Below are 11,719 nucleotides of genomic sequence, written 5' to 3'. Positions count from 1 at the left end.
GCCATGGAGCAACTGCATTGTAACCTACCTTGTGAAGTCTTCCTCCCCCAGCATGTGGCGGGGAACAGGTGAGTACCTGGACGGGGTGACCTGAGGCGGCGGGTACACTGGCTTGGGCTCCATTGCTCCCATGTAATTGTGGCTGACGTGGTTGTCCACCATAGGGGGGAAGGCTGGAGGGAGGGCCAGGCCAGTAGGGGGAAAGAAAGAATGATTAAAACACAGGCCCCTCAAAACTGCAACAGCATTAAATTTATAGTGAATGGCAACTTTATCCTTAAAACAACATATACAGTATATTGCTTTCATGAGGTCAAGTTTTAATGCTTTTTATGAACATCAGTGAGATGTTGAAATGTAAGACCACAAAGGCATGGAAAGCAAAAAGACAGTCATGGTTTCATTTCCATCTGAGAACCTTGTGCTCTCGCTCTTTTGAGAAACACTGTAGGTCAAATCAGACAAAAATGTTGACTCATCAGCTGAAGGTTTCAAATAAGAATTTGTTTCAATAAATCTGAACGCTTTCTTAGTTTTTGCATTTCGTCCTAATATATAATGGTTGCTACTGTTGCTGCTACTTGATACTCTGATATGGCTGCTACTGTTGTTTTGTTTGTTTGTGTTTTTTATTTTACATTTTTAATCTTATTTTATCTTACTTTTTAATGTTTTTCTACCTCTTATTTGATCTTTTTAATGTTCTGATTTATTTGCTACAGTTGTTTTTTACATTTTTATTTTTTATCTTACTTTTTTATTTTTATTTTTTTACCTCTTATTTTATCTTTCTAATGTTCTGATTAATCTGCGCTACGAGAGCTGCAAAAAATTGTTTTGTTGTTCATTGTCAAGTGTTCTTTTCAGTGCAAAAATGACATAAAAATTTATCTTATCTTATCTTACAGTATCTTATCTTATCTTATCTTATCTGTACTCATATTTTTGACTAATAAAAACAGATATTTGAGTGATTTAGGTCAGGGGTCTCCTTAGAAGTAAATATAAAAGAAATAATAATAAAAATAAGGAAATGACTCAAAACATAAAAACAACTTGATAATAGGAATTTGTGTATAGTTTGTTCTTTAGTTTTTCTCTTCCAAAATAACCATGTAAAAAGAAAACCACCATGTTTTTTTTTGTTTTTCCATTTTCAAAACCTAAATGTAAAAATGTAAAATCAAACTAATTAAAAATCCACATCCATGTTTGAGTTTTGCTTCAGCTATTTAAACCTAAAACAAAATATACTGTTGTGGAAGTCACCAAAGAATAAGAGTTTATCTGTTCCTAAACATTTTGGCAATGGCTGAACTCAAACCAGATTTTGCATAACTTGGAATATTAAAGCAATTTTGTTCACGACAAAATCATTAGCTGTCAATCAGGTGCATCCACTCCTTCTAAATAAGACTTTGTTTCTTAAGTGTTAAATGAAAACATATTGCATCACGATGATTTCCGGTTCTGCCAGAAAGTAACAAATGGTGCACAAACAAAATATAAAGGTTGTCTTTGCTTTAACCATTAAAATGAAAACAAAAACAAACAAACAAACAAAAAAAAAAAACAAATGAAAAAACAATTGCAATTGTCATTTTTCTAAATTTTAAACTTAAAAAACAACAACACCCAATTATAATATTTTTCTTGTTTTATTTTAAAATGGAAAAAAAAAGTTCGAACCAAACATGGATTATTATTTTATACCCGTTATTATTATTTTATGTTATCTATACAAGCCTATAAAATACTGCTATTGTGACATGGGGATATTGAGATTTTTTGTCACAAGATGACAATTGGTTCATCGCTTTAAACGTTTGGAAGCTGTTCTTCCTGAGCTGAGCTGTGTGAAAAATTGTGCCCACTCAAAATTTAAAGTTGTCATGAGATGACTGGAGGCACTTTGCTACCTGCTGATGTTTTCCACTCAGCAGTTTTTGTATCTGTTTATGATTACAGAACGAACACTGTTTTGTATAGTACAGTATAGTACAGAATAGTACAACTGCACTTCTTCTTTACTGCAGCAATCATTATGTCCATTAAGTTATTCCAGAAATTATGTTATAGTAAAAACAGAAATAATAATTATGGTACATACATGGCAAAAGATGAAAAATATTTGTTACGTCATACACAACTATTTGTTATTTGAGGTTGCAGATGGACAAAAACAATGCATATGCTCATTTCTTTTTCTCTATGCACACATCTTTAATTATAAAACTACACACTCTTGAAGGAAACAGCTGATAAAAAAATAAAACAAGGATTTCATTTTCAGATTACCTGAATCAGCCACTGGATATGATGCTACATTAACATTTAGTTTGCATTTGGGACTCACTCAAACCTTGACAACTGCAAACATGTAAAACGTACAAAAAGCTCACAATGTTCCCCTAATATGATCAAATCATTGCTCGGTAAAAAAATTGAGAAGCTGAAGCTCAAGATCGTGGGCTCTCATGAGCAGGTGGGATGTGAGAAACCAACCACACTAAGTGGGTGGCAGAGAACTGTTCTAGTCGTTGCTGTGGAAAGAGTTGTGTGTGTGTGTGCATGTGTGTGTGTGTGTGTGTATACACAAGCATTCACTATGTGGGTGTCTGGGCATTGCAGCTTGCAGAAAGAACAGTGATCCAACACATAAAAATCAAAAAACATCACTGATAAAAAGGAAAAGACGATTCTCAGTGCAAAACACAATATTGTACACCTCAACTTAAAATTTACCTTTTAGTTACTATAAGTGAAAAAACTGCATTAATGAACACTTTTAACAAGTTTAGTGACAAGAACATCTTCAGGGTGATTGGAAAAACACGACGAAGTAGATACGTACTGCTGGAGTAATCTGGAGGGGCGTACATGTCGTTCAGATGCACGGGTCCTGGCTTGGCCACCTTGAGGTAAACCATATCGGAGGTGTTCTTCAGCGCAGCTACCGCCTCCTCATGACGCACATCCTGCAGCACAATGTTGTTCACCTGAATTGTCCAGAAATGAGAAAGAAATCCTTGTATCAACACCTTTAAGCTTTTTTGTCTTTGCTGAGCTGTGACAACATCTCAAAGTCCTCACACCTGCCAACACAATAATGAATCATGTCTCAGTGCATTTTAACAGAAGGGGGGTGAGGTTTTCTAAATTGTGGAAGAAGGAAGACATTTTAAATACCTTTTTTAATATTCATTTTTTTAATGATTTGTCATCAGATAAAAAAAAAACAACTAAACACCACAAATTGCATTAGTTTGGTAGTATTGGTGCATTAAGTGCTTTGATGTAATAAAGAATATGGAAGAAACCGCACAGGCCTACGTCGAAAAACAGGTCCTGTTAAATAAACCTTAGTTTTTAAAGAGGGTATAATTATACTAGAGAAAGACAGATTAATTAGATGACTTGACCAAAGTTTAACGCTCTAATAAATATTGTGAAGATCTGAATGTATTTTGATTTCAGTTACAGAGTATAGATTAGAGTGAGGTGTGAGCTCGTACAGCTAGCAGGCGGTCTCCGGTCTGCAGACGTCCATCTTTCTGGGCAGCTCCTCCATCTATGATCTTGGTAATATAGATGCTGTTATCTCCTGGAATATGCTGGTTCCCAATCCCTCCAGCGATACTAAATCCCAGTCCTGAACGAGTAAAACGAAGTCAGCATTCATAAAACAAACAAACAAACAAACAAAAAAAAAAACAGATAGTCGAACTTAATATATATTGTTTTTTTAAATCAGTTAATTATTTAAAACCTCAACAAGAGACTCAATAAAAAAATGTGTGACAATGACATTTTTTTTCACCTTTGGGTCCTTTCAGCAGGTTGACCTCCAGAATTGTTTCTGGTGGGGCTTGCCTCCGTCGAACCAGCAGCCGAACCACAGGTCCTGCCTCCTTAAGGGCTTCCACCGCTCGGCTGTGAACCACCTCAGACACATCGACATCGTTCACACGCAGTACGCAGTCGTTAACCCTGTGGAGAGTTTCAAACAGACAACAGGACACTCTGGTATATAAAGGCTGGGAGACCCGGGCAGGGTTAAGATAATCAGAAACCTCCAGAAGAGAGCACTTTAACATAATTTCTGAATGTTTCAGGCTTTGGTTTTGCACTGAATCATAACTTTGAGGAAGCACACAGAGCCGGGAGGCAGAGAGCTGAAGAAACTCTGCCTCCTACACAGCCCTGCCTGGCGGGACACGGTGTTGGTGAGAGCTAAAGATGAGAGTAGAGAGGTTAAAGCAGAAGGAGGATAGAGGGTGCAAGTGAGCTTGAAAAGAGTAAAAAAAATTTTTTAAAAAGTCAACGAGGTGAGAAGGAGCGGAACGTTCTGGAAAAGACAAACTTACCCCAGCCGACCATCCATAGCAGCTGCTCCTCCAGGGATTATCTTGGTGATGAAAATCCCTGGATCATCAGGAATGTGGGGATTGTCTATTCCTCCAGCAATGCTAAAGCCCAGGCCAGAGTTCCCCTGAACACAGATTATGATTGGCATTTGCATTAAGGCACAATAAAAAGCACATCCATGCATTCATTTAGAAGTAATGTACTGCATCACATAACTGAAGCAAATTGCTGTGTTGATTTCTGCCAGGGTCTCTGATATTTGTTTTTGGACTCACAATAATAATAAAAAAAAGTACCACACATATTTTATCAACCTACAATGTTTTACAAATGTCCGACCTCCCATTTTGTAAGCTTGTAAGTAGACACCGCCATTTCTTTCTCCTCCCAAGCCTTACACATATAAAATTTGTGTGTTCAGGCACGCTGCTGCATCTGATAGTTGTGGCCGCAGAGACAGGCAGCAAACAAGACAGCTGAGAAAAGACTTCACTTTATTATTTTCTATAATTAATGAGCAGCGGTCGCTACAAATTAGGACAGTAGGAGGCTGAGGCCTCCCAGTGTGCTGCTCCGGAGCTGAGGGGAGTCGTCTGAACTGGGCCTCACCATCAAATGTTACACACTCACAGACCTTTTAAACTGAGACTTTGCATAGTTTATTTAAGTTTCCCGGGTGCAGAAATGCCACTTAGAATGAAATGGACAGAGATATACTGTACACCCGTCTAGAGTTTGGAGGTGCATCAGCATGTAGGTGGAATAATAAGAGCATATAGCTTCTCCACTAGTAGCTAAACCACTACTGCTAAGTGCAGCGGTACCTGCTGAACAACTGAACAGGAGAGCACTTTACATTTCTGGCGTCTGCTGATGACATGTGCCTCTGGATTATGTAAAGCCATGCATCACTAGAACTGCTCAGTTCTCCTTTACATCACATATAAAACTATTTTCATGTAATTATTTAAAAGCTACGAGAGAAACCTTTTAAACCACTGTTCTTCTAAATTTATAGAAATAAATATGACTGTGTTATTTAGACTCTTTAGGCTCAATTAGAAAAAAACAGAGCTTCTTGCTACCACCTAGTGGGTAGAAATCCATCATGCAGACATTAAAAAGGACTGTAAATCCAGGGGACAGACTGTTTTTAAAAAAGCAGCTTACCCTCTCTAAAATGATCTCTTCATATTTATACATGCCATCGCTGCCATTTACCTGTCAAAAAACACAAAGGTTAGCAATGTCGTTGTGATAAAATGTTATTTCCTAAACAAAAAAATTCTGTACAAACAGAAATATTTATATAAACGGAATACCAAAGAATCAGTGAGGAATATTCATTAAACATAAAGGACACCATTTTTTGCATGTTGAAAATATTAAAAATCTTTTAAAGGAAATGCAAATTTTCTTCCAAATTTTCAGGGAAATCCAGATAATAAAGCAGATTAGGTTGCCATTCGCATGGCGATTCTAAATAATATGTTGGGTAAAAATGGTGAACAGCCTCTTACTACCAGGAGGAGGCCTTTTCATGCACATCTACACACAAACATAGACACGTCCATGCAGCAGAGGAAGTGAGAATAAAAAGGGATCCATACTGTACAGACAGAGAGAGCAGATACTTACATAAGGGCCTGCGTCTAGTGAGTCTGCGTTGACAATGATGGGGGGAGGGTTGGCCTGTGAATGCGAAGAGACGCACATTAGTTCAGTGTGTGAGGCTAGCAACGTGCAGACGTAATCAAGTATACACAGTACTGCCTGGGAGCAGAGGATGCCATAGGAACAGTCAGCGCGTCTCTGTGGGATGGAGAATGTGGGGAGGGACGAGTCGGAGGGGGTGTTTGTAGGTGTGAGGACCGAGAATGAGGACTGGGGCAGAGAGACCGCTGCTTATTAACCGCCACAGCCAGACATCCTGCGGTCACCTCATAAAACAAACCAGCTTGTGTTTCAGCTGTTGAGACAACACTTTTATCCCACGTCAAGTTTCACTTTACACCACGTAGTATCACATAGAAAATGCATGATTTTTTTCATCAGTTCGTGACCAATTACTTTGTTTTACAGGATTTACGCAAATAAACAAAGGACAAAATCACATTTCTTTTAATGAATCACCCTTTTTTTTTTACTGGAGTTACAGATTGAGGCAATTTGATATTTTGTATAAAATGGAATCTAATCTACCATCTATAGGTTTTATTTGTATTACTAATTAAAAAGCTTACTAACATTATTTTCAATTAGTAATAAAACATGTGACAGTTCCAATTTTCCAAAGCCTTTCTTTCATTAATATTGTTTCAATTATGCTAATGGTAGAAAAATGCAGCATTCAGAGCTTAAAACAGAAGTAGAGTTATTTAGCAGACTATAAACAGTGATAGAATTTAGTGATCTCATTTGATGGGTTTTAAGAAGACATTTAAGGACTAGGGCTGCACGACATTAGAAAATCTTGTGATGGTGATAACATTTGTAAATGTTGTGATGACGATATCAGGTGTGATGCGTCTTTTTTTTCTTTCCTCCATTTCTATCAAGTACTTCCTGTTATGTGACCTTTGACACTTTTGGCAATGTTATTTGTGTCTGGTGTGAGCTGTTGATACTGTTGAGACTCTGTCCTACTGGTTAAATATTGCAGATTAGCATGAAAAATACAACTTCAAAACTCTTCAAATACACCAGTCAACAGTTATATCACTCCAAGTAGTCCTTTGCGATATGAATATTACGCACACTGAAATTGCGATGACGATATTTTTGCAACATATTGCGCAGTCCTATTAAGGACATGAATATATCATTTTGCAGTTAGTTTTCCCCCTATTTTTAAGTAACATTTAAACAAACTGAACAGCAAACAGACTAATCAACAAACAATTAAATCATGTGTTAGCTCTAACCTTGCTGGAAATCTTTGTTGAATGTTTCAGAACTGGAAACTCTAGCATTAAATGTTAATTATCTGCTTTAGGGAAAAAACGTTTGTGAATTGGATAAATGGAAATATAGAACTTAATAATCAATTATGAACTTAACTATAATTTACATCTCTCCCTTTATTAATAATGAAAAATATTTAAGTAAAAGCATGAACACAAGTTAGTGTTTCTGTTTTTAGAGACAAAACACATTAACTAACCCTCTTATTAAGTACTACATCTGAAGTTTGTCAGAATGATTATGATCCCAGTTTGACTCTTTTGTGCCACCTGGTGTTTCTGCCCTCACGTTGTTCCTTGTAGAATGAGCAAGAAGTGGAGGAGGAGACACCCAGAAGAACTGAGCAGCAGCCTGTTGACCCGTTCTGTTTAGTTCAGCGCTTTGACCATTTATTTTTTCTTAATTTGACTGAGTTGTGTTGTTGACGCTTGGAGATTTTTAGCTGTTAAAGGTCCAACACAAGCTGTAATCTTCTCCATCTTGCCAACTATTCTCTCTCTGTGTCTTACAAACAAATCACCTATATTAAAGCACCTGCTTCAGTTTAATAACCACTTCCCTTTTTGACATTTGTTTGTACTTTAACATTACAGTTTTACTTCAGATATGCCTGATTTGACAGTTGTCTTCAGTAACGATTGATAAGGAATCATAATCAAACATGTTCAGTTTACCATTACTCTTAAATGTGACATCAATGTTATCATAACATAAATGATTAAAATGAAAATATTGTCAACTTAAGTCACGACTAAAGCCCTTTACATTTTGATATGTTTAAAGGCGGCCTATTATGGGGGTCTTAGCACAAGTTAGGATCCATCTGTGGGCTATACAAAACATGTTCATTTGCTTTAATTCACAAAAAGAATCTCAAATAATGAAATTTCACCTTCTCATTTCTTCCTGTTCTTCAGCTCTCTCCAGAATGAAGTTGCTATGGAAACCCCCCTCCCCTATCCCCCTTATCTGTTTGTTTACATTAGCCCCCACCCCCCACCCCCCATGGTAGAAGTTTCCAAAGTGAAATTAATTTCACAAACTACAGCTTTCTTTGGAAATATTGTTAGAACATTGTCATCAAAGATAAAAATAAAATTAATCCAGGCATCTCTGTTCTCTGTGGCTGCTGTAAAAACAGAACAACTATCGTCCCTTGAGGAAGTGGGCGGAGCTTCACCTCGGTTGCCTTGTGAGGAGCAGGACTCTGGTTTAGGTTGCTAGGTGACTGTTATTGTGACGTCAGAATAACGTGCTTTGAGAAATACCATGTTTCTAGATACCTAAAAATACATGTAATTACAGCTAAAAAACAACGGCTGGGTGCATTTTTCTGGTGTTTGGACTGCTTCTCTAAGCAGTAGTGACCCAAAAGTAAGTTTAAAAACATGAAAAAAAGTGAGTTTTGCATAATAGGTGCCCTTTAACAAAACACATCTTAATTTTTGTTAGTTCTCATAAAGCAAACTCACCAGTTGCAATTAAAAATGAACACAAATCCTCTAACGTATCAACTAATTGTTGGCATATTTAAATAATCTACACATCAAACAACAAAATAATACAGTTGTTCTATGCACCCTGCCTTTTACTTTCTGTATAAATGTTACACTAATAATCTGCTGCAAGATTTACCTACTTGAGCAATGTCTAAGGCCTCTGTAGGCTATGGGTTTTGACATGCTGTTTTTGGTGGAGTTGTGAAATGACTCTGGACAGCTGTGGATGCTGCTGTCCCAAGTCAGCACAACCAGGCTTCCACTGCAATCTGCATATGGACAAACAGATGCTCACATCTGCGCTTGTGTATGCACATTTCCAGTAAAGTCTTCATCTTAGACCCCTAACACATTTCATAAAATCCCAAAAGGATTTCACTGGTGAGAGCATCTGTAATGTGGGAGTGCAGCCGCTATTATGTGCCATCATATTTTGAATGAGCACCATGAAACCACATTGAAACGGCAAGAAGACATGAAACAATGCCTCAGGGCAACACAGGGAAATACACTGGCCACTGTTGTCCCCAGATGACTGACAGACTGAGCTATTGAGTCCATTACTGAGACTACATATGACAAAACACACTATTGTAGTATGATGCCTGCAGTGTGTATTGTAACTATCACAGCGGACCAGTGCAGCCCAGCGGGATCACTAAAACTACACGCAGATGCATTACACTAACCTGGGTTTCCTGCTTAATCCCGCTACCCAATTCTCATGCAAGAGGCAAACAAAGCGGAATAATGCAAGATAATCTCAACCTGAGTAAACACTACATGAGTTTGATTAAACGTTCGACAGCGTATACAGGTACATTGGATTAGACTGGAATATACCTCCCTCCCTGGCCTCGCCTCACGGTATTATAGCTTAAAAAAATGAAGAAAGCTGATTTAGGAAATCTGACCAGATTATTCTGACAGCTGAGGCTGTGTTGACTTGATCTATCAGGATTTTTCTCATTCAGACTGAAGTCAATGCAGCAGATGAAGAGCGTGTCTGGAGTCTATTGCAGGTGGATGTGGGTCAGACAACAACAAAATTATTGCTGTAAAAAATTATAGATGTGAAACAGAGCCTAACATGTAGACCTGGACTTCATGTGAGACCACTGCATTGACCGCCTGTTTTATACACAATTTATCTTCCAGCATTCAAAATGCAAACTGAATAAATATTAAGATAAAATAAATGGTTTATAAAGAAATATTATTCTTTTTAGCAACAGCCAACACTCTGAATAAAAAATTAATAATAGATGGAGAAACAAATAAACCTACTTGAATTAGCTTTTAAAGACTAAAAATTACTTGTCAGTCTGATTTATGCATGGAATTACATGCATTACCTGCATTTTACTGGATGAGAATTTGCACAATAATTAAATTATTTGTAGACCTAAACTTACAGCACAGATTAAAATAGCCACAATGTAAATCTTTCATTTTTATCGTTTCCAAAAGAAAGAGGAGTAACTTGACTTTCTGTAACTTTCAAAACAGATGTTTTTCTTAATAATGCAGCTGTAACAGATGGCAGACGGAAAGAATTTACCGATGGCTCTGATCCAGTCACAACGCAAGCTTGGTGATCCGATCACAGTGAACGCTGCAAACAATTTCAGCTTCATGAACAAGTGTAATTTTCTAATCAGACAGAAACCACGCGTTAACCTGAGAGTTGCCTCAAAAGATTTACATCAAAGATGGCAAAGGACAAACTGATAAGAGAGCATACCAGACACAGAGACCTCATGTACAGACAATGACAGTAAGTCCAGACTGCGTCCCCAGCATGAAATCATCACAAGTCCCCGCTGACCACAAGGAGCGACGAAAACGCACTCGCTACAGAGCTTGCTTTCTTTCTCCCACTCAGGTCCATTCACCCATCTGTCCATGATCGTTCCCCATTTATCAATCTATCATCTTGCTCTTCTGTCAGTTGGGACAGTGTGTCTGTCTCTTGTCTCTCAGCATCACGGTCAATGTATATCATGTCCTACTGGCATTGCATCACTTGGCTGAAGACCCTGGGGACAATAAAGCCACAAAGACTACCAGCAGGGCAGAGGCTTCATCCAAACTGTTAAATAATTAATGTGTTCCCATGGTAACCAGTGCTTTCACACTATTGGCTAGAGAGCCTGCTTAGCCAACACCCCTTACTTCTTCTCTTCGGCTTCACACTGCTGCCTCACTGCAGTTAATGCGGCCGTAGGGCGGATGTGACTCGCTGCCTTCAGATCAACACAAACAATTTTCCAATTTAAAGAAACCATAAATCTGCAGGCCATGTGGTAAAGGATGAGGATGATTATTGAAATAAAACAATGTAGAACTACTATAATTTGTGTATTTTACGATGTGAATCATGACCAAGTGAAATGCATCAATGAACATCTCTTTTTTGTTGCTGTCTTTATTTTTGGACCATACTGTGCATTAGTACACTGTTTACAAAACAGATTGGTGCAAACTGTCAGGATTAAAGGAAAAGAATGAACAAATGACTGTCTGTTGGGAGAAGCGTTTTATCTCATGAACATGCATTTGTATTTCAAATAGTTATTTGAGTAGCTGTAAGAGAGCAAACATTTACCAAACTGTCCAGCATTTTGTTTTAATACTTATGCAGCTTAAAGGTTAAACATGTTATGCATGTTGTAAAATACTAGAACAAGTGTTCATCTTATACATTTACCAGAGATGCCCCTGCATCCCTGTCACCTGTGTTGAATGAAATTACCTTTTTGAGGTTATTTCTTTTTTTTCTTTTTGTGAAACAATATGAATCAGAATTTTAGGTTAAGCTTTTTTACTGAACTGTTTGGCCATCGGAACTAATTTATCTATCCATCCATCTGTGTGAATATATATAT

The 11,719-nt window shown here is 37.5% G+C and overlaps 1 protein-coding gene and 1 long non-coding RNA gene across 7 annotated transcripts in view; both read right to left on the bottom strand.

The window, feature by feature from the left end:
- The window catches only part of LOC106515388 (disks large homolog 3), a 73,084-nt gene that overhangs the window by 16,198 nt on the left and 45,167 nt on the right, over positions 1-11,719 (bottom strand). For 4 of the 6 annotated variants that reach the window (XM_014005186.1, XM_014005211.1, XM_014005194.1 and 1 more), the window contains 7 exons: positions 6,007-6,060; positions 5,539-5,589; positions 4,368-4,492; positions 3,821-3,990; positions 3,516-3,652; positions 2,855-2,999; positions 29-191 (listed from right to left, as the gene is read on the bottom strand). In XM_014005186.1, coding sequence (XP_013860640.1) covers positions 29-191; positions 2,855-2,999; positions 3,516-3,652; positions 3,821-3,990; positions 4,368-4,492; positions 5,539-5,589; positions 6,007-6,060 — 845 coding nt within the window. The remainder of the gene's footprint in view (positions 1-28; positions 192-2,854; positions 3,000-3,515; positions 3,653-3,820; positions 3,991-4,367; positions 4,493-5,538; positions 5,590-6,006; positions 6,061-11,719) is intronic. The other 2 variants (XM_014005199.1, XM_014005219.1) reach the window with 1 other exon arrangement.
- On the bottom strand, positions 8,367-11,689 carry LOC106515425 (uncharacterized). The gene is made up of 2 exons (XR_001310011.1): positions 10,576-11,689; positions 8,367-10,446 (listed from the first exon to the last, which is right to left on the bottom strand). It is a non-coding gene; the product is annotated as an uncharacterized LOC106515425 (long non-coding RNA).

This window comes from Austrofundulus limnaeus, unplaced genomic scaffold, assembly GCF_001266775.1.
Source record: "Austrofundulus limnaeus strain Quisiro unplaced genomic scaffold, Austrofundulus_limnaeus-1.0 Scaffold1, whole genome shotgun sequence".
Taxonomy (NCBI): Eukaryota; Metazoa; Chordata; class Actinopteri; order Cyprinodontiformes; family Rivulidae; genus Austrofundulus; species Austrofundulus limnaeus.
This window is presented reverse-complemented; position numbering and strand designations above follow the sequence as displayed.